The 24,461-nt window shown below is 31.9% G+C and overlaps 1 protein-coding gene across 1 annotated transcript in view; it reads left to right on the top strand.

Annotated features, from left to right (window-relative positions):
* The window catches only part of LOC115886326 (laminin subunit alpha-1-like), a 113,321-nt gene extending 89,267 nt beyond the window's left edge, over window positions 1-24,054 (top strand). Inside the window, exons 7-15 of the mRNA XM_030905420.1 lie at window positions 2,619-2,924; window positions 2,977-3,454; window positions 5,660-5,773; window positions 7,745-7,882; window positions 8,709-8,946; window positions 10,381-10,505; window positions 10,561-10,730; window positions 13,320-13,497; window positions 23,807-24,054. Coding sequence (XP_030761280.1) covers window positions 2,619-2,924; window positions 2,977-3,454; window positions 5,660-5,773; window positions 7,745-7,882; window positions 8,709-8,946; window positions 10,381-10,505; window positions 10,561-10,730; window positions 13,320-13,497; window positions 23,807-24,054 — 1,995 coding nt within the window. The remainder of the gene's footprint in view (window positions 1-2,618; window positions 2,925-2,976; window positions 3,455-5,659; window positions 5,774-7,744; window positions 7,883-8,708; window positions 8,947-10,380; window positions 10,506-10,560; window positions 10,731-13,319; window positions 13,498-23,806) is intronic.
* The last annotated feature ends 407 nt before the right edge of the window (window positions 24,055-24,461 follow it).

Below are 24,461 nucleotides of genomic sequence, written 5' to 3'. Positions count from 1 at the left end.
AATTTCACAAAAATTAAAGATTGTAGAGTAAAATACTCAACGGTTATGAAAAGATACACGTTTAAAACATATTTTAATTATTACAGAATTAAAACTAGATATAAACCTATAATTATGTGACAAAAATTAGCTAGATGAAATTAAATGCTCAAAATGCTTCCTTTCCTGTTAACTGCATAAAATGATTGCCTTTTCAAAAAGATATTTTCATTTTAAAAGGCATATGTGGAGTTCTATCTCGAAAAGCAGCTACAATAATTTCTCTCATCTTGTCGACAATAGTTGGTCGAGGTTTGAAACACTGTCTTTAACATATCCCCATAAAAAATCAGACTAGATAAAATCAGGAGCATTTAAGTATACTATTAATTAAAACAAGAACATTTCTCAGAAATTTGCCGAAAATGCAAACTTATCCTACTTAGAGAGAATTGATATGAGAAACATTCTTGTTTTAACTGACACAAAATGATAACTAGTTGTTTAAGTTGGACTAATTAGACAGCTATGTTGAAGTAACGTCAGACATATCACAGCCACCTAGATTTGATCAAATAATGAAGATCTACTCAGATCAAATCATGTAAATGAAAATATTTAAGAAAATCTTTGTTTGAGGTGTAGGCAACCTTAATAGTATTTTGAAAATACATGAATTATCCATTGAATATTGGAATAATATACTGGGTGTTCCATTTAAGATAAAAGAGTAACATGCTTTTAAAGGTGACCAATGTTCAATATTAATTTTGTCTCACCCTGTATAACTTTTTGGATCAAGTTTTAATCTGACTTAAAGTACAATAGTTAATTTAACTACATATTAGGCTATACCGGGTAAATTCCAATTTAGGTAAGTGCTCTGAATTAACCTACATATTTTTGTATTGAAACAAAATTTAGTTTCAATACAAACTGTCGTTCTCCTTGGAGCCTCCGCGGCGTATGAGAGGCGCCACCCTGTATGTCATAAAACTTTACTTTTTTTCTGCGGAAATGCATCCTTTTCGAGTTTTTCAAGTTTAGAATAGTCAGGGCTATTTTCGTTTACTTGAAATCAGTTATGTAAGCACCCTGTATTTTTTTTTTTTTAAACAATGGTTGGCTCTTATGAGTACAACCATTACTCTCTAAATGGAAAGTGCCATTTTAGGGCCGTTAAGGAATTTTACACGATCGCCATTCGTTTTGGCATTAAAATGTATATAAGAGTACAGAATTTTAAGAAAAACGGTTTACCAATGTTCTTAAATAAAAATAAACAAAATATATTATTTTTATTTAACCTTTCGAAGGCTGTAACGTTTTCGGAAAGCATTTTAGGACAATATGTTCATAGGAACTTTTTGTTTGATGCACTATTTTTTTGACCACCCTGTATAAAGTTAATTATAAAACGAAAGTTGATATTTTATTATGAATGAATTTTACATTATAAAAACTAATAGACCCAATGTTGACTCGCTCCTAGACAAAATAGTTCAATGACAATTTTGATGTTATACAGGGTGTTTTAAAAAACATGGGCCATCTCTCGTGGGGAGATTCCTCACATAAAAATAAGATTTATTTTTCATATCGACATAGGTCCGATTCTGCTCTGTTTCGTAGTTAGAGGATGTAAAAGACTTAATATTTTTATTATAATTTTTCCAAGTACTTTTAGCGTTTCGAATAAAATTTTGATGGTAAAAGTTACTGTAAGTGGGACATATTTTAAAGTTAAAAAAGTGTCGACATATTTACCTGTGACGTGCATATGGGTTATCACTAGAATATTTTTTCTAAAAAAAGCATGTACGTCTCTGACTTTTTTCTGTTAGCGAAATAGTATTAGCAGTTTAATGCCGATTAAAAGTTGTCTCTTGACATTTTGTCAGTTTTGGCCTCCTTGATGAGATAAACGCAATTTTATTAATTTGCCTTGATCCAAGTCTAATAGCAACCTTTCAAAAATTTTAATATCATTAACTTGCGAAAGTTTTATATAAGTACTCATTGATTCCTCATCAAAAAATATGTAGAAAAGTTCCTATAAACATGGATATGGAAATGCATAGTTTTAGAGTTACAGGATGATAAAATTTTTAATTTTTTTTTATAATTATCTTAGATACCATTATTTTTTTTTATTTTAAATTGCTCTTTGTTGGACTAATAGTAATAATAACTAATAGTAATAATATTTAATAATAAATTAGGTAAAATATATAATTTATTAATTTTGTTTTTATATTAATTATACTAATTGTGACTAAAAAAATGCGTTTATCTCATCAAGGAGGCCGAATTCGACAAAATGTAAAGAGATAACTTTTAATTGGCATTAAACGACCTACACAATTTTAATATCAAAAGAAAAAAAGTTAGTGGCGCACATGTTTTTTTTTGAAAAATATTCCAGTGATAACCCAAATGAACGTCCCTAATGAATTTCTTGACCCTTTTTTAGCATTAAAATATGTAGCACTTATAGCAACTTTTACCCTCAAAATTTCAATTTAAAATTCAAATTTTAATGTGAAAAATAAGTCTTATTTTAACGTGAGGAATCTCCACACGAGAGATGGCACATCTTTTTTGAAACACCCCGTATAACTTCTGATATGTTTCCTTAGTATGGTGACATAGCTGGATCCTGCATTTGCAAGCCTGGATATACAGGAATACGATGCGATACTTGTATCCCTGGATTTAGAGGATACCCCAATTGCGAATCGTGCCCTTGTGATCCTAAGGGTATGGTCAATCCAGAAGATTGTTCGGGAGCTTGTCTTTGCAAAACAAACGTGGAAGGCAAATACTGCGATCGATGTAAATCAGGATATTTTGGTCTAAGTTATGAACAGCCCGAAGGTTGCCTACCTTGTTTCTGTTCGGGAGTTACTACGCTGTGTGAAATAGCTAGGATAGAGTCAAAAATGGTAAGTAAAAACTAATTTAAATCTTAATTTCAGTTAACATGTACATTTTTAGGTAACTACACTCAATAACTGGTTTTTGACAGATTTAACAGTCACCAGTTTTATCACTCCAGTGACCAGTAACTCCAGTGTCTTTTCTGTAGGCAACTTTGGTCTTCCCAACGTTGAAAATCTCTATTGGTTAGCGCCAAAAGAGTACCTAGGAAATCAGTTAGAAGCATACGGTTCTTCGTTCAATTTTGGCGTCCAGTGGGTTGTAATGCGAGGCGATACCAGCGGAGAACCAACTATAGGACCTACCATGATCCTTGTTGGAACCAATGGCCTACGAATTGGGTTCGGAGATGGCATTTATGGGTCACAGAAGATGGGGTTTGAAGTGCCTTTAAGAGAAAAAGGATGGTATGTTATCCCTAATGAATTGAGGGATATTACGAGCAGGATGAGTGAAGATCAATATAAAACGAGAGTCGTAACGAGACAAGAATTCCTGAGTGTCATGGTGGATATCAAGTATATTTTGTTGCGAGGTAAGTTTGTATTATTTTTCAAATATAAATACAACAATAATTATTGAATAGAGAAGCTACATAATATACTGTTAATAGAAACACCAAAAGTGATGTGGGTTGTTAAAATTGATATAGAGAGAGATGATCATCAATTTTGTTTACAAAACCTTCTTCTAAATACTTTGCATTCTACTAACTACTTTTGTTGGTCCATTGATGTCCAAATGTTTTTAACTATTTACCAATGACACTCCGCACTATAAAAGATAATTTTCCGCGTTTTAAACTTTTACTCAACTGTACTGGCGAAGTAAATTCTGGCTGCTGAGGAGTTGAATGAAACCTTTTTTTTTCTCTTACGAAGTGTTGGATTTTTTCCTAGAATTTGTCTTAATTTTCTTATCTCTACTTGTGCATTTATAGATGTCATCGCTGTCTTTCTACCGTTAATTGACAAGTTTTGTTAAATAAATAGAGTCTGTGGTTGGTTCATTGTGAAACATCGTTGAAATATTAGTATTTTAATAAAACAGGCTTTAGATATATGAACGTTTTTTTTAATAAGAGTAAGTTTAAGTCTACATTATTGTTTCGGCTTGTTAGGCCTTTTTCAAGAGTTTCTTAAAACTATTTTACAATATATGTTTTAAAATAATCAACTATATATTTTAAAATAGTTTTACGAAACGAAACATATAGGTACCGTATGATCGAATAAAAACGGCGTCAGCGATGGCTATGAAACGAAGATCGCTGTCATTTTATATGTAAAATAATATGGAAAATGTCATCGATCGTCATTTCATAGTCATCGCTGACGCCGTTTTTATTCGATCATACGGTACTATGTAGAGTTAAAGTTACTCTCATTTAAAAATATTTTTTGACAAGTTTTGTAATTATGTTCTATTCTGACATCAGATCTCTCTGTCTTATTTCATTATTACTATATACATTTTATTTGCCTATGATAATAGCCCGTGATATACAGAACTTGAAACTACTGCATCTTTTAAATTTAAAAGAAGAATTGGTAAAAACCAATTAAGTATTCGAGGTTGTAGCTTAGTTAAATGACCATTCATGTTTTAGCAATAAAATATGCAAGGAATTAAATATTTTTGCACTATTAAATCCTATGTATAAGGATAGTCAAGCTAAATATTCAAAAATTGCATTGTCTTCATTAGCGTCCAAAGATTTTTGTCCACTTACCTAGGGCATTCTGCAGGAAGACGTTCTTCATATTGCCTCTCGAGACGTTAAATTTCTTTAATAATGAAAGAAATCTTGAGATGTCTGCGAAGGTTAACATAATATTTTATACACAAAGCCTTAAGAATAACTTTATCATAGAACTTTCTTTTGCCACACTTTAATTATTTTGGCTTTGCTTTTAATCGAAAAAGTGCTTGTCCGGCATTGTGCAGTGGTGTTAGGTCTAGAATGACCTACACTGCTGCTGTTGGGCATGTTCTCATGGCACCTGTGATGTAGATGCATGCCAGTTTCTGTACTTTGTACAGGTTTTGCTTTGCTGTACGTTGCTCTAGTTTTGTGTCCCAAGCAACTGCTCCATAGGTAATCATGGGTTTTGCTATCATGGTATACATTCACCGCAAAATGTTAAGAGCGCAGCCTCATGTATTTCCCGGCAGTCCTCTGCATAGTTTTACTAAAAAAGCTGACGAGAGCTTATAGAATAATTAATTATTTTTTAATTAAAATTTGAGTAAACAGATTCTGGAAAAAAATAACAAGCACGGATTATAACAATGTATACGTGAATTATCAAATTAGCCTATTTCTTTTCTTTTCACTAATTTATAAGTATACATGAACTAATGATTTATAAAAACCAGGAACTTAAACAGGCTGCGCTATATTTAGCTACTAATAAATATTACATAAGCAGATGTTAACATCAAAGCCTTTTTTGTACAAATATTTTGGCCTACTTGTAAATTTAGTGCTGCTATTTTCATGTTTAGGCCTTTGATAACTTGTATTCTTTCAGAAAATGTTTGAGCACAAAAACATAAATTAATATACACTTGTCAAAGATGTATTGATTAATGGCACTATGTTAATTATTAGACTACTATTCTTAACTTAAAAATAGAGTAAACGAGAGATAATTTCAGAAAATTTTTAGTATGGAAACTTACTGTAGTTCGTTATTTTTATGCCAAATTTGTCAATGTTTAATAATTTTTGTTGTAGGGACATTTCACACCGATCAAATTGAAGCCCTACTGGAAAAAGCAGTTATGGTATATGGTACAGATGAGTTTAACTATGAGCAAAGTTACGTTGAGAAGTGTTCTTGCCCATCAGGTAATAAATTTAGCAAGATTTTAATTTTTATAAAAAGATATTAAGTTATTTATTGTTACTCTTGGTCAGCACTGATGAAGTTTCTTCTAAATATCCATGATTTTCAAGTTAATAAATATTGTTTTGATATGTGGCAAAAAAGTCACTTGTATGCTTCATATAAGTATATGCGCATATTCATATGCATATGCGCATATTCAAGAAATACTTCTGACTACTACTGCGTTCTACTATTACTTAAGTTCAATACATTTACTATGTTTTAGAATTTGAAGGAAGGCAAATACTTTTAGTTACTTTACAGTTAAATGAGTGCTTTTACTTTTATTTCTTACTGTAAATCAACGAAATAGAAGAAACGTATTTTTTAATCTTACTTATTAGCATTATGTAACACATTTATAAAATTATTATTACATTTTATATAAAGGAAGACACCTTCAAAAGCAAGACAAACAAACTATTATTAACGATGTACCGAGGAAGAAATAAAAGAAAATTATCTTTGCACTGCAAACTCTATTTTTGATGTAACATCGAATATACCTACTTCAAAAACTTTTAAACTTAGAAAGAGAATATTGTACAGAAATAATATTATTGATATACTGGGTGGTTTGAACTGTATTCCGGAAACTGCGGTAGCAGATTGTGCAGATAAAAATAAGTTCGTATAAGTGTATGCTAATATGCTTAGTTTCGGAGATACAGGGTGTAGAAATGTCATTTATATGTCGATTTTTTCCAAATAATTTCCGAAGTAACGTCAATATTTGGACGAAAATTGGTGTCTGGGAGTTTTTTGACATTTGATTTTGATGTCAATATGACTCCTACCTGTAGAGGGCGCCACCTTCATATTTTTTAACTAGTTTGAAGAGTAATATCTTTTCGTCCGTACCTGTATAAAACTACTGAGTAAAATATGAGTAAAATTACATACATTTCCGAGATTCTTTACGTAAAAAAGGTATCTTGGTAAAAATCGCTACGAGTAATGGTTCTCGAGATATTCAGAATCGAAATTATCAATACCTATCGACATTGACATAAATTAAACATGTTAACTAAATAGTTATTGGACTGAAGTTATAAATTTGAAATGTTTTTGTGCCGAAAGTTCAACAGAAACTGTTTTATCATCATTTTTTCGAAGAAAAATTTATGATTAATTTAAAAAAATAAAAAGTTCCCATTTTTATCATTCAGTCAAATAACTACTCAACATTTTTATTTTTTATCAATAATGAGATGTATTGATTATTTCCATTCTAAATATCTTGAGAACGGTTGCTCGTAGTAATTTTTACCAAGAGATACCTTTTACGTAGAAAATCACGGGTATATTTTTTTACCGAGTAGTTTTATACAGGTACGGACGAAAAGTTATTACTCTTCAAAACAGTTAAAACACATGTAGGTGGCGCCCCGTACAAATAGGGGTCATATATTGACATCAAAATCAAATTTCTCATGTCAAAAAACTCCCAGACGCCAATTTTCATCTAAATATTGATGTTACATTATTTGGAAAAAATCGAAATAAAAATAAAACTTCTCTACCCTGTATCTCCCAAACTAAGCATTTTAGGGCTTATGTATTTATTATTTATACGAACTTTCTTACTTATTTTTATTTGCAGAATATGCTGCCGCAGTTTCCGGAATACAGTTCAGACCACCCTGTATAACATTTTTATTAAGAATAATGAAACTGACATCCAATTCCGAATATATCTAGAAACAACGCTTCGCCATCTTAAAATATTTTATTTTATTGATATTTAATACGAATTTGATAAAATAGCAACATAATTCGTTATGACCATTAGAAATAGAATATGGTCAGACAAAATCGGGCAAAATGTTTTATTGGATGAATGAAGAAAATGACATATGAAATGTCAGTAATACCCCGCTTGATCAAGAAACTATTTATTATACGGTCTATTTTGTTTCCTGTATTACTAGGATACACTGGATTATCATGTGAAAGTTGCTCCTATGGCCATGTTAGAATTTCCACTAACACTTCTCAAGGAGTTGAACAAGACTACTGTGGTAAATGCGATTGCAATGGTCATTCACAAACCTGTAATGCAGATACTGGTAAGGCAATTTTATAAATTTTAACAATTGATACTAAGATACTAAGATATAACGGTATCCCTATTTTCAAAATTCTCTTATCCGATTAAAAATTAAACATTTTATTACTGATTTACTAATATACATATATTACTGATGAAAATTTCGATGAAACTTCGAAACATTATGATTTATTTTCTTCTTTGGATAATATTAGGCGTACTATTAAGTTAATAAATAATTATTAATAAAATAGAAATCCCCTTATGTGTTTCTTTAATGTAATGAACCGAGATCGAACGATACAAATACAGGGTAATTTACCATTGGGATTGCCACCATTCAAGAAGGGGCCACCATTTCAAGAATAGGTTTAAAATATAAGAATACAAAAGAACATTGTAATTGTTCTTTTTACATCTTATGTACGTTGTATTGTTAGTTGTTTAGTTTTAATTGTTTATACCTATTTTTTATTGGTATAAACAATTAAAACAATAGTAACTACAACAATTACAGCAATAGTAAATAGTAAATAACATACATTCGAAATTTTCGCATATTTTTTATTGCTTTCCTATTTTGGTGGATCGTGGAAAATTTAATTGTTTCTCTGGAACTAGTTCTATTTGTTTTATTTTACGATTGGTTATAATTTTCACTGGACACGTACGTTTAATTTTTGGTTTATTACACTCAATGTGAATCAATTTAATATAGATTCGCATTGAATATTTTTTTTCCTCACTTAATATGTTTTTTCTCACTTAATATGTTTTTTATATGTATTTTCCTCACTTAATATGTTTTTTCAAGGGTTTTATACAACATTTATTAATATTTATAGGCGAATGTTCCTGTGAACACAACACCGTTGGTGAAAAATGCGAACGTTGTGCTGTTGGATATTACGGGAATCCTCTAAGAGGAACGGTGCAAGACTGTCAACGTTGCGCTTGTCCTTTGGAAGACGATAGCAACAACTTTAGCCCCAGTTGCCAGCTAGATTATTTTAACTTGGACAACGAAGGTGGATATGTATGCACTCAGTGCCCCAAGGGGTACACAGGAGATCACTGTGAAGTGTAAATATTTTTCTTAACAATATCATAAATACACTGAGATGCAAAAAAAAAACGAAATGGAGAAAATTTTAGTCAAATTTAAAGTGTTATATTTTTGTTATTTTTAGCCCTATTTTCGTGAAATTGTTAGCTAGCTGTATATAATTATATCAACTTTAATTCGTAAACTCAGTTTTTTTTATAAATTTTAGTATTTGGCATATTATACAGGGTTAATCGAGGGGTTGTTTTTTACCCTAATTTTTACACACCCTGTGCAATAATTTCTTGTGTAAATTTTCCTAAAATATAATTTTGTGGTCTGAACTATGTCTCCTGAGCATTTTATTTTTTTGATCATGTCAATACATGTCTTGGTTAATTTTTAAGAGCGAAAAGAACTTACCACCAACAATTTGCAATTTTTTCAATTATAATTTCTTTTTGAAGCTATTTTCCAATATGACAAGGCAGCTTTGGTGATTATTGTGAACTATATACTAGCTACTATGAACTGCCCATCGTGTTCGACGTTTGGAAAATGCTTGGCAGCAGGGTTAGAGGTCGCGAAGCAGTACCAGCTTCATTAAGTGAACTTCACTTTGTTCTAAAAGAAGAATTGGAAAGCATAATGCAACATGATATAGGTACTATATAGCGTCAATGACAGTATGAACGGACGTATACAGGAAGTTATAGCAGCCAGGGGAGGCAATACAAAGTAGTAGTAGGGTATTTTTTACAATTTTTTTTTCTGTTTATATACTTGAGTATTACAGATGTTTTCTTTAATATCGTTAGTTCTGTTATCGTTATTAATGTTTATTAAAACCAGGATTATATGGTTAGTCTTTAACGTTTTTATTTATTTAGTATAGAGTATCCAATGCTGTAATATGATGTTACGACAATAGTCACCAAAACCATCTCGTCATATTAAAAAATTACATCAAAAAGTAACGATAATAATTAAAAAAATTGCAAATTCATCGTTATAAGTTTATTTCGGTCTTAAAAATTAACCAAAGCATGTATTGACATGAATCAAAAAACAAAATGCCCAGAAGTCATGGTTCTGAGAGCAAAATTACATTTTAGGAAAATTTAAACACAAAATTATTGCACAGTGTGTTTTAAAATTAGGGTAAAAAACAACCCCTCGAATAACCCTGTATAATATGGCAAATACTGAGGTTTATAAGAAATTGAGTTTACGAATTAAAGTTTAACAAAAATTTCACAATATTGAACTTATTAAATTATTGTTATTATATTCATTAGCTTCCAACAGATAAGTTGGCCAACTTTATAAGTCTTTATATGACATGATCCAAATCCGCAGATAACACTTTCTGTTTATGTGGCACTAAAAAGTCATTAAATGTAAAATAATTTATTACTAATTTTAAAAAATAATTTTTAGAGAAAAAATATAATGAACTTTAATTTTTATAGATGCGACGATGGCTATTTTGGTAGCCCTTTAGAAATTGGAAGCAGTTGCAAACCTTGTGATTGTAATGGTGGACCCTGTGACAGAAAGACAGGTCAATGTCTGTCTTGCAAAGGAAATACCGAAGGTAAGTTGTAGAAATTATACCCACAGAAAGAATAATTTGAATATTTTATCTACAGGGTGGAAATGTGAAAGGTGCAAGCAGGACCATTATGGAGATCCAACGATACCAAACTGTAAAATTTGCGAGTGTGATCCACTTGGCTCCATTTCTAAACAGTGTCATAATGAAACGGGACAGTGTGTATGTAGAGAGAAGTTTGTGGGAAGAACCTGCGATCGTTGTGAGGTAAAATACTTATAATCCGTTAGTTTTAGATACTATTCTACAGTAATTCTGCAAATCTTTGTATTTTAAATTTAATTCCTGGCATCAGTCGTTTCATTGCTTTTTCCATTATTCTGCGTTTTTATTCACGTATGGATGTATGGGTCCTACTGAATACCGACACCTATCTTTTCAACCGATAGCAACAATGTAGAGATCGAGATTCGTTCGTTATCTATATTATATATCTAATCTTCTTAAGGAAACGTAAACATTGTTTAGAAGTCGAAATAATTTCCTTTATTTATATACAATATCAATGTTAGCATTTTTGAACAACTCAAGTGAAATTAAGGATCTTGGTGTAACCACACCAACCTTAAATTTTTCGACGTAACCATAACCACATAACTGTTATTTAAATCTCCTGAACGTCCCAGAATTTATTATCTAGAATATCCGGAAATTAAAGAACGAAGAAGTTTGGCAAACTGTGTTTGATATAAAAGTGCTTCCAAAGTCAAAGTGTTTCCAAACTATAACTGAGTATAAAATTGAAATCAAGAGAATTCAAAAACAATTATTTTAAATATTTTTATCATACTATAAAAGTATGTATTTTATATACTGTATTTTAAATACTGATCAAAAAAAAAACGGCGTCCAGTTGGCTGGAAAATGACGATCGATGACATTTCCCATATAAATTTACAAATAAAATGACAGCGGTCGTCATTTCATAGTCATGACTGACGCCGTTTTTTTTTCTATCATACGGTAGGTCCATAGAGGCCGGAAGATGAAGGGTACAGGCAAAAAAGCAATAAGTCAAAAATCGGAGCTTATAGAAAAACGGTTTTGTTTACAAAATGTTTTAAGAGCTTGGAAAACTAATTATGAAAATAAAATAGGATACATTATTTTTAAATATTTACTATAGTTTTTGCTCGATTGACATAAAATAAAAACAGTTGCCTTTGGTTTTAGGTTAAACATATGAATTAAAAAAAAATAAAAATAAATTTAAAAAAAAAAAACGGAAAAAATTGTTATTCTTAACAATAGATAATACACAGAAATTATTTTTATTCCAACGGAAAAGTATAAATTCAACTTTTAATAGCTTTTAACTACAAATACATAATAATAACTTTTTCACATTTGTGAACACATCACCATCATATATTTCCACTTCTTCACAGTCGACTCCGGGTGCATTTAGACAGGCTTGATTGCATTTTTTACACAAAATGCAGCATTTCCGTATATAAGAAGCACAAACACAGTTTGTTGTGCTTTCTCTTTGCAGAGCTTTGCATTTGCAAAAAAAAGTTGCCATTAGGTGTTCGGATCCTGGAGGTTTGGTGTAAGTCACTGGGAAAAGCTCATTGCCACTGGCAAACCACCCCGACTCAAGTGGATCTAACTCGTTTCCTCTCCAGCTTTCTACCTGTAAATATACTCTAAAAACGTATTGATTACTGGAGTCTTGTGGGAGGAAGATTTGCCAAATCAAAATTAAATCCCAAACCTTGAGTAGAGGTGATTTTTTGATAGCAATAAAGTCTAGCATCGTTCAGTTTTTCACCGTTTTGGACAGGAAAAAAATTTAAGTTTTTGCTCAACTTCACTTAAAGCAGCTTTATTCATATTCTGTGCATTGAAACTTTTTATCAAGTCAAACATTTCAGGACTGTTTTTTAACACGTCAAATATTCTTTTTTTACCCATTTTATATAGGTACGAAGTAGTGTCGCATCCTGTAAATTCATTAATGCATAGAAAATTTTCGCGAATTTGTTCCGAGATCAAGCTTTGTATTTTGAAAATATTTAAAAATTTTAAAAAAATAAAAGAAATTTCCGTCAATAAGAAACCTATCCAAAAATAAAAATAGCTTCTCTTCCTCCTTAATATGGAGTTTGTTTGAGGCAAATCGATTAGAAAATAAGAAAGTTACAGTATTTAAAAAAATATCGTGTCGGTCATCTTTAATTCAACATGGCGAAAAAAGCAAGCTTCCTAGATGGTGTAGCTTTTTTTACAGAGTACTATGGATGGGTACTATCATCTGTGAAAAAATTAGCTTGATTGCAAAAACTTCTCCTAAAGGCCATTATTTCACCTAACTGCCCTGGCCTATGAAGCTGACTAACTAGTTTTGAAATGAGATGTAGCAAAACATGTTCTTTCGTTATTCGATTCGTTAATATGTTAGCTTGTCTACAAGAACAAAAAAGAATGCAGTGAATTACTTGATTTGTTTTGATAACGAGAGGTCGCAACGAGTGAGGCGAGGACATATCTCCTTTTTAGCCTGTATAGCAAATATAAAACAGTTGATATCTCCTGACTAATCCCTTATTTAATCCGAACAATTTCTGAGGACCTAGTATACACCTGTATCGTGCAGATGACATGATTAACTCAATTTCAGTACCCTTAAGATAAATTCAATCGATTAATTCACTAAGTCAAGTTTATGATATTACAACGCATTCCCAATCACTCTTAAAATCTCACATTAGTTTAATATTATCTTGAAATCGGCATAGTCCTGTTGAGATAATTACACGTTTACATTCTCTAACTAGACTATTACCTTTGCAGGTTGGATATGGAAATGTTACAGCTCTATGTCAACCTTGCGCTTGCAACTCAATTGGTTCCAAGTCTGGATTATGCGACGTTCATACTGGTATTTGCGACTGCCTACCTGGCGTAGAAGGGTTTCGATGTGACGCCTGTCAAAACTTACATTGGGGCTTTTCTATAACTGGATGTCAAGGTAAGTGCCTAGTTTCCTAAGAATTATAAGATAAATTGTTTATAAAATTGTTGAACGTTTTTAATAAGACTTCTGGAACAGATACTGTAACGCATTATTTATTATAACACAGATTTATTTTAAACAAATATTGCAAAATGATTATATGAAATTTAAATGTCATATTAATGTTACTAAATGTATCAAAAATAGCCCAGCTTCAGTAAATCTTTGTAACCAGATATTCATCCAGTTACTAAAGGTAGCCAGATTGACATTGTAAGGAGTTGTGAACATTGGGTCAAAAGTATAAAATCTAAAAAAAAACGTTGACATATTTACTTGATCGTCTATATGAATTTAATTACTAACCATAAAAATATACCGTATGATCGAAAAAAAAATGGCATCAGCGATGGCTATGAAATGAAGATCGCTGTCATTTTATTGTAAATTTATATAGAAAATGTCATCGATGTTCATTTCCAAGCCAACTGGACGCCGTTTTTTCAATCGTACGGTACTATCTATATTTAACTGAATCTAGTTCATCAATTCGAGTTTAAAATTAAAGGTTCGTTTGGGTTACATAACAATGGGATTATTTGGAAGCTCTTATTGATAGAATTAGGTAAAAGTTGCAAAATGCATCTATGATTTCCTAGAGTAAATATTCTGGTAAATATATCTCGGCTTATTTTCTGATCCATTTTACTATACTGTTGAAAATGTAATTTAAAGGAGATTATCTTGCCTTAGCCCCAATAAATATCTCACCTGGTCCACTGTTTATTTTCATATAAAACAGGAAGTAAAACCAAGACCTATTTTTCTAATCGAATTTCAATATAGGTCATAACTTTACATTGACAAGAAATGAATATGTAAGATGTATATAAGGTACAACATACTTAAATATATATTAATATTACTTAGTAGTATAAAACTATCAAATAATTTATTACTCCACCGTGCTTATTAAATGTTTATTATTAACGGGTCTGTTGATTTTGAGAGTATATCAGCATTTCGGAAGTATTTTACAATTATTATTCGATTTATAACTTAAAATACATTACATGTTTTATTCAAATTAAAATTATGTTGGATTTACAAAATATAAAAAAGTGTTTTCTGTTGAGGGTCTCTATTGTTGTTCAAAAAGAACAAAGTAAAGTCGGTGGAAAACACGAAATTAATTAAATATCAATAAAAAGAAATGCTCAAGGGAAATAGATAGGAATGAAAAAGGAAAAGAAGAAATCTCAACTAAAAGGTAAGTTGATGCACCTCGGGATTGTCAACTCCACACTCATAAAGTGTTACTCCTGAGGGTCCCTTCTGGAGTACTCTTTTTTTTTTTGGTTGGATCTTGCACCCGACATGATCCATCACCTTTCGATGGTTATTCCTATTCGAATGGTATCGAAGATGTCCTATTTTTTATTTGCATTATTATTTGTCATATAAACATGATTTTACACAATTTCGACAGTTAAATGTCAAATTTAACATTTAACTGTCAAAAAATACCATTGTTTAATAAAGTTTTGAAAAATATTGTATGTGAAAGTTTTCTAATTCTACATGTTTTATCTACCTTTCAAACCTTATCACTCTACCATATTATATTTTTAGGTATTTCCTCAATTTTTAATATTTTGACCAGTCGCTATAGATCAATTCTTATTTTTCGATGGAAAATTATTTAATATTATTTAACCTGACACTTCAGGGTTTCGAATTTTCGGTGTCGGGATCCCGTTTTGAAACGTCGGGATTAGAACCTATAATCCCGGGATCCCGAAATTACTACCTATCAGAATAAGAAATTTAATCTAAAGAAATACTTAATAATAATACAACTACATATCAAAAAGAAAATGAGAAAAGAGCTTTACTAAAATAGATAAAACAAAGCAACATTTATACTTAGTAAGTAAGAAAAATACAATTTTATTCTTGTTGCAAAAAAAAATTAAATATACCAAATGCGGAAATATAACTTTTAGATATTGATGTTCTGCTTAGTATAAATAAAATATGATCTTTGAAAGACTAAAGTGTATAAAGTCGAATCATTTTAGATTGGGCATTTAAATTTTTCGTGATTTTCGGGATCCCGGATTTAATATCGGAGATACCAGACACCGGGATCCCGGGATTTTGAGATCCCGGTATCCCAGTTTGGAAACCCTACCTAACACTTATATTGCAAATATTTTTAATCAAATATTTTGCTTTTAAATCTAATATTTTTAGTTCCAACTTAGTATTATTTCATGGAAATGTTTTGTTTTTATTTATAAAACTTTTAATATAAAAATATAGTTTTATTATTCGTGCAAGTATAATATGATCGAAAAAAAACCGGCATCAGCGATGGCTATGAAATGAAGATGGCTGTCACTTTATATGCAAAATTATATGGGGAATGTCACCGATGTTCATTTTCAAGCCAACTGGACGCCGTTTTTTTATCATTCGTTATATACTATTGTCAATGTGCATATCTTTCGGAGAACGGAATGACCGCTAAAGCGTTTTCTTTATTACCAATGTCAGATTCGAATAGCGCGCCATCTTTTGGACGCTTAGTAAATACATATACAGGGTCGGTGCTATGTATGGGAACGGCCGATTATTAGGTAAAATATACAAGATACGGCAAAAAGTTAAATATAAAAGTTATAGAGTTTTTAGATGTCTATTGGCGAGTAATAAATTTTAGTAAATAGGGTCGGTCATAAAGTTGTGGCACATTAAAATTTCATTTTTTTTAAATAAAACTCCCTGTATATTATTGCATATTTCAAGTCTTCCTTCAATGCTACGCAAAAATTGAGATACACACAATGTATCTCAAAACAACCGTTTCCGAGTTATTGACTTTTGAAAAGATCACTTAAACAATTCGATTTAATTAATTTCGATGTGTTCAGATTCATTTAATGATACCATTCTGGGGAAACTGTGATAGGTACTTAATAATATTAGACATTAGTTCTCAGGTTAGCATTTACAGGTGTATAAAATGAGATTATATTAAGTCTGGAAATTACAAAATTTTCGTTTAACATTTTAAAATCAAAACTTCATAATTCGGAAATGGTTGAATTTAGGTACATTATGTGTATTACGACTATTGCTTAAAATTGAAGGAATAATTGAAATATGCAATAAAATACAGGGAGTTGCATTTAAAAAGATAAATTTTGATATGACACAACTTTATAACTGACCCCGTATACTTATATTTACTATTAGGTAATACACATTTAAAAGCCCTATAACTTTTGTATTTAACTTTTCGCGGTACCTTGTACATTTTACCTAATAATCGACCATTCCCTTACGTATCAGCGACCCTGTATACTTCCAGCACATCGCTTAAGAATCTATGGGTGGGCTCTGGCTAAACTGTTTTCGTTTGTAAAACTATTACAAATAAATAAACTTTGCGTCAAAGCGTTTTGCATACTTGTGTCAGTTGTGTCTAAAACCTTGTCTACACATAACGTTTTACGATTTGCCTGTCAGTTTATACTGGGTGCGTCTCAAAAGTGGATCACCCCTAAACTTTTTTATTTTTTTCAGATAAAAAAATGAGATTTGGTATATTAGTATATGACATAAATTAGGATTGATTGATGTATTCAATTATTTTTGATCACTTCCTATTTCACAGAAAATGACTACAACTTTTGATTTTTAAATGGTACCCTTGGTATTTTTTTTTACTTTATTCGATAGAAAATGTCACTGAATAAAATGAGATAGTCGTTGGTGTGTTTCGAGTCAGATGAACCGCATGTTACAATTTCAAATAAGCCATATAAGAAAATGTCAAAAGTTGACGTATGATATGTCATCCTATTCAGAGTGTCATTTTCTATCAAATTAAGCAAAAAAACCTAGGTACTATTTAAAAATCAAAAGTTGCTGTTATTTCCGGTGAAACAGGAAGTGACCAAAAACAATTGAATACGTCAATCAATCCTAATTTATGTCATATACTAACATACCAAATCGTGTTTTTATCTAAAAAAATAAAAAAGTTATAGGGGTGAGCCACTTTTGAGACGCATCCGGTATAAACGATCGTCTAGAACTTAAAATCAGTTTTACATTTGCGATTCAATTGAACAAATGTCATCTACATGCACATACCAAGGGTAAAAATCAAGTTTCAAAAATTATCCAAATGTCAAGTGTTTTTGTTTATTTAGGAAAATCTTATAAAAAGAAAAAAGCTCTTGTTTGTTTTAGTGAAATATATTTCCAGAAACTGGCAAAAATGAATCCATCACTTTTAGCTTATATTCTTTTTTCTTATTAACTTGGATTATTAGAAATAATGGATTACGTCTATTTGCTACTCTGAGGCGCTATGCAACATGTTTAGAGGATCAAGCAACTGGAGTTTTTTTGGTCCTACATACGGAGCTTTTACGTAAGTTTCCGCTTCGGTCTCCTTAAGCTCGAGGTTCTATCGTGTTTATCGTTTTCCGCGTTGAAAAAGTCGCTCGTCAAAACAGGGCTTTGGCGACGTGTTCGCCCAAAGCCGCCAGCTTTACTCTAGAAAAGCGCTACGTGCAGATGCCGTTGAGAGATCTATTGTTTATCCCTTCGATATGGTATTTTTTCATTTTTTTATTGTTATAAACTTCCTAGATTTATGCATAAACGGAAAGCTCAATTGTTTACATCAAAGTTATTATTGTAAATATAGTATGCCCATGTGTAATTGCGAGAATGTAAGGGAGCGTCCATAAACTACGTGAGGCGTTTTTGAAGATTTTTCAACAGGGGAGTCAATATTTGAATAACTCAAAATTTGCGTGGGATTTCCAATATTTCCATCGCCGCGCGCCGAAACATTACTCTATATAGGCATCTATATAGGGTGAATCTTAAATAAGTACAAATATTTTTAGGGGTAGTATATTTCAACCCCTGAAACACGATTATGAGGCTTTTTGCGAAAAAAAATAAAAAATTTGGAATTTTTTGAAGAACTTTTAGAAACCAAACCAAACCTTTTTATAAATATTAGAACAGGGCGTCGAGTTAGAATCACCTGGTACAGCTTTTTTAAAGGTTGCCAATAAACCAGTATTGTAATCTTTATTTCTTTAAATGTCAAATTTAACAGATACCTCAAAGCAACAAAATTTTATGCAATTTTTAATAAAATTTGAAAGAAAGAGTCCACAAAACGATTTTAAATCTAGTTTGGACATACAGAAAAGAACTCTAGTCAACAGCAAAGGTCGATTTTCACTATACTTTCCATATCAGCTCCCATCCGTCTCCCTTTCGTTTACATAAAATATTATATGATGTAAATGAATAGGACGATGCACACTATCTGTTCCGTTTCCCTTCCGTTCCATATCCTTTCCTACCATACATTTTTTTGGCGGACGGACTGAAGCCTATCGGAACAGCGTTGTCAAATTTTTACATTTGTACCAGCTGTGTTAAAATTTTGCTGATATTTATTTATTCTTTCACCTCTTAATTAACCTTTTTCAAAAGATACAAATTTTTAAAATAGATCTTTCGTAATGATATAAATTGTATAATAAAAAATATGGAACTGATACTGAACGGAAGCTTACGTATAGCGTCAATACAACAAAAAATACGGAACGGATATGGAATGGATATGGAATGGAGAATTAACATTAATGTGTATTTTACTATTCATTTACATGATATAATATTTTATGTAAACGGAAGGGAAACGGAAGGTAGCTGATACGAAATAGTGTAGTGAGTGATAATTCTATACCTTCCGTTTCCATTCCATATCCATCCCATATCCGTTCCGTATTTTTGATCGTATTCACACTATACGTAAGCTTCCGTTCCGTATCAGTTCCATACTTTTTATTGTACAATTTATATCATTACGAAAGTTTTATTTTAAAAATGTGTATCTTTTGAAAAGGATAATAGATTTAATTAAAAGGTGAAAGAATAATAAATATTAGCAAAATGTTAACAGAGATGGTACAATTATAAGAACTTGACAACGATGTTTCCGACACGCTTCAGTCCGTCGGCAAAAAAAATGTATGAAAAGAAAGGATATGGAACGGAAGGGAAACGGAACGGAACGGATAGTATGCATTGTCCTAGTCATTTACATGATATAATATTTTATGATGTAAACGGTAGGGAAACGGAAGATAGCTGATACGGAAGGTATAGTGAGAAACCTTTAAGAGGAATTCAAAAAAAATCGAAAGAAAAACTAGCGCTAATGTTTATAAATTGTACATAATCAAATAAATCCACTTGTTTCGTACTGAATTAATATAAGCTTATATCGTCTTGTTTGGACCAGTAGTGTCATATTCGTTTGGGACATTATTAATGGGAATTAAGATGCCATAATTCCCTCTCCCTTTTATAGGTAACCCCTTAAAACACAATAGAGATTTTGAGTAATAATATAAAAATGGACACTCATATCTATACTAATATATGAAATCCTTAAATGACTGACATACTGATTAATCACGATCCTGCTCAAACCACTCAACGTAAGAAGCTCAATTTTGGCATACAGGTTGATTCTAGGGTGTACAGGTTCGATAAGAAGGGGTTTTTCGAAATTCCAGTTCCAAGAGGGTGAAACCACCCCTCAAATATTACAATATTTTTTATTTAAAAAACGGTCAAGTTTCCGAAAAAAACGCTTTTTTACATATTTTAAGATTTTTTAAAAATGTATACAGGGTGTTTCGAATAATCTGGTCATTGATTAATCACGATCCTACTTAAAGCGCTTGACGTAAAAAGCTGATTTTTGGAAAACAGATTGACTTTAGGGTGTAGAGGTTCGAAAAGAAGGGATTTTTCGAAACTCGAATTCTAAGGGGGTGAAACTATCCCTCAAATATTAAAATATTTTTTATTTAAAAACCGGAGTTTTTCGGAAAACTCTTAAACACGTATATTTTATTTTGTTGTTTTACATATTTTAATTTTTTTTTATAAATTTATACAGGGTGTTTCATAAAATATGATCATTGAGTAATCACGATTCTGCTTAAACTGCTTGACGTTTAAAGCTGATTTTTGGCAAACGGATTGACTGTGGGGTGTAGAGGTTCGATAAGGAGGGGTTTCTCGAATCTCAAATTCCAAGAGGGTGAAAATGCCCCTTAAATATTACAATATTTGTTATTTAAAAAATGGTTAGTCTTTCGGGAAAACGTTTGGACAATCATAATTTATTTGGTTTTTTTACATATTTTGAAATTTTTAAAAAATCATACAGGGTGTTCCAAAAAGTTGTGTAATTTCTTAACCACTATTCTGCTTAAACTGCTTGACGTAAAAAGCTTATTTTTGGCAAACGGATTTTTCGAAAGTCAAATTCCAACGAGATGAAACTACCCCTCAAACATTACCAAGTTATATAATAATATCGCCATATTGTTTTTTCTCATGCTGACATAAATGTGAGAAAATTTGATCCAGTTTGTATGTTAATGGAAATTCTTGCTTTGCTTTATCATCACCATTACAAATGATTAATTCGACGCGAACGAAGTCGCGGGTACACGCTAGTATCTAATAATTTGTTTACATCATTAATGTTACATATAATAAATTTACAAGACAACAGTTTTATCGACATCCCTTGCTACAATATTTTTTTTGTCTTGCTACAATATTTTTTACTGGAGGTATTATTTATATTTCTTTTTGGTAAATTGATTCACTTTTAGGTGGAGGTCAAGCTTGTCGTGCTTCTTCAGCTTTTTAAATATTTCCAACATTTTAATGGAAACGTGAATTTTGACAAAAAAATTAACAACTGTCAATTTATAAACAGAGCGTTAAATACAATAGTAACCTGTCATTAAACAAAGTTCCTATCAGCAGCGTTAATAGAAATATATCGGAAGATTAATAAATGCAACATTTGTGTCGTTTTAAAATGGGACAAAATGTACTAAATTCAGTAAGAAATATCTCTATACCACGGGAATTATAAAGTCTTAATAACTTCGAGCAATTTATTGGCTTTCGGGACAGAAACTTTGCCGTCGGTAATTAACACCCATATAAATCCCGTGATACATAAATAACTAGAGAATCTCATATAATGGTGCTATTATCAGTGACTGTAAAACAAACTTTATGAGGTATATTATCATTGTAAATACTTTGGGTACCTAGCGAAATCTAAAGTTTCGATTTTATCCAATATAAAACAAAAGTATAAGAAATTCTTGTTTTATGTGCTTTTAAGAGCAAATTTATTATTCTTATCGGGCAAAAAGAAGAGCGAAGCCTACTTGACTTCTGGTGGCATCCTTAATCTCCGCTTGAACTTCAGAGTGCCTAGCGGTACGTGCAGATGTTGACGGGATCTTTGTTTATTCCCTTCACGACGGTATTTTTAGATTTTTAATTTTTTTCGCTCGCCAGTTATGTGGAAAACCAACAAACATTTACGAAAAGAGATTTGTTTTGTTTCCTTTTAATTAGTAAGAGTAAACAAAGCCAAATTGATTTTAGTATTATTTTTACTTAGAACTTTGTATTGAAAGAAATAAACCTTTCTGTAGTATTTTTTTTAATGACATGAAATACCGTATGATCGAAAAAGACGGCGTCAAAGACGGCTGGAGAATGACAATCGATGATAATCTGGCGAGGTCAAGCCCTAGACGTCATGCATTTACTTGACCCGTACACCTCTTTATTTTTTAATGACGCGTACTGCCTTAAAAAAGTTGTAATTTATTTTTATGTGTGTAAAACATATTTTTAAATGGTGTAGTTTAAAATTCGAGATAACATGATATTTTGGAAATATATAGATTTGTGTGGAAATGTCAAATTCTTTTTAATTTTTCTATAATTAGTATTAATTTTTGACAAGTTTTTGTCAATTTTTACTAAATGACGTCTAGGGCTTGACCTGCCAAAATTATCATCGATTATCATTCCTCAAGTTAGCATGAAGTATACTTATGGAAGAAACTCAATCATATTTAAATCTAGAATGCCACTCTATCTAACGAAGAAAACATTCGACCAATGTGTATTATCAATCATGATCTATGCATGCGAATTAGAATATTTTTAGACTTCTCAGATCAGGGGCTTGGAACACCCTCAAAAAAGAAATGCCACTCCTGCAACTCCCAGTGGATAATATACCAAGAATGTACAACTTTGAGAAACACCATAATGTAAACGTATGGAAGCAATTAAAAAGAAGAAAACGATCTGCTCAGCAGTCAAACAGACCGCTACCGCATAACGTGTGGTGATACTGATGCTTCGTCTCCAAACAAAAGCGGGCGAAACAGGGAATCGGAAGTCGTTTGTGAACTAATACTCCGAACCAAATAGGACGCACCTACACTAGCATCCTACCAGGCAGGAACATTAAAACGCTAGGTCGAAGAATGCAGTCAACTTATCTTTAGATAGGAACCTATCGAAGACAAGAAATAGGCATCTATCTGTAGGATAGTCAACGCAGCGCGTTAAAAAGAGTGCGATAACAACTCAGTATCCAAATCAAGTTCGAAATTGGTCAACAGAATACATAGATCAAGCACTCGAATAATTAGGCAAAGAGAACAAAGTCCTCCTACTCTGGTTGCCCTGCTCACGAAGGGATAGAAGGCAACGAAAAACGCAAGATGATCTAGCTAGGAGCGAACATCACTCCACTAATAATAAAAGGAGCGAACACTCCACTAACTCAACCAGAACCGTTCTGCTTCCCAAGTGGTAACCAGCTAAAGGCGGAACTCAAGAACATGAAAGACACTACATCCGACAAACCCTAATGATGAATTGCATTGCAACAGTCTAAGCACACACTGCGAGAGAGGTATTCTGAAGAAGCTTACGACCAGACAAAAATCAAAGATCTTCCTGGATTTCAAGTAAGAACAATCTTATCGGATTATTATGGGGTTTTTAACAAGACAAATTCTCTTCAACGAACACCTCAGTACGTTTCGAATACGTTTAAGAAGAAACGGCGGCGAATTGCAGTTCTGTGGGGAAAACTGGGAAACACAAGAACGCCTCAACACTGAGTGCGCCGTAGACGATCCACAACATTCGTGTCAATGGTCCTTTGGTACGACTGAATAATTTGGCAGGCTGGAGGAAACTACCGCCTCTTAAAACCGTCCTAGCTGACTGGCTTTTTTGTCAAAGCTGGACTGCGTTATAATGAGTCGATGAACTCGAAGAAAGGCGGGAAACACAAGCATAGCATCATGATAAGGTACGCAGTATTAACCCGCCTTCCCACTCAATTCTAAAACATGCATAGCGACGTGGCACCATTTACAAACGGTCGCACAACGTGTCAGTGGAACAAAATGCGCTCGTGTAATATCAAGAATCAGAGTGGATTACGATAAAAGCATCCTCAGAGTAATAGATGTCATCCAACATGAAAGTCAACATGCCCTCAAAATGGCAATGTGCCAGGACACCTGCGATGGTATCCCACCGGAGATTAAAAGACCTAACAGAAGACCGAACTCTGGAGAGGGTCCATTGATATTAGGAAATTAACATGGATGACTACACTTCTGCACTATGCGGGCCATAGCCAACAATAGACAAAATGGACCAACTTTTTATTCTAATCTAAGGACCCACTACAAGAGAGTATGTGAAAAAGGCCACACCATAATAATCTGGGTAAATTGTTTGAATAAAAAATGATGATGAAATGTAATTCCTCTACGGTCAACTCCTTGATCGATTATCCTATATCCTTAAAATATGACCGATCGCTGAAAATTTTGTTCAAAACCCGAAAACAAAAATTGTTAGAAATATGACGGAAAACAGAAATTTTAGATTTTATTTTTTACGAGTATATTTTGGACACAGTTAGAAAAAACTGTCTTGAAAACGTACGTTCCCTAAAGAAGCTTAATGCTCAATCAATCATTTCTTGGTCACATGAAAATAAG

Source organism: Sitophilus oryzae, unplaced genomic scaffold, assembly GCF_002938485.1.
Source record: "Sitophilus oryzae breed Bouriz unplaced genomic scaffold, Soryzae_2.0 scaffold_482_pilon_pilon, whole genome shotgun sequence".
In the NCBI taxonomy this organism is placed as follows: domain Eukaryota; kingdom Metazoa; phylum Arthropoda; class Insecta; order Coleoptera; family Curculionidae; genus Sitophilus; species Sitophilus oryzae.
This window is presented reverse-complemented; position numbering and strand designations above follow the sequence as displayed.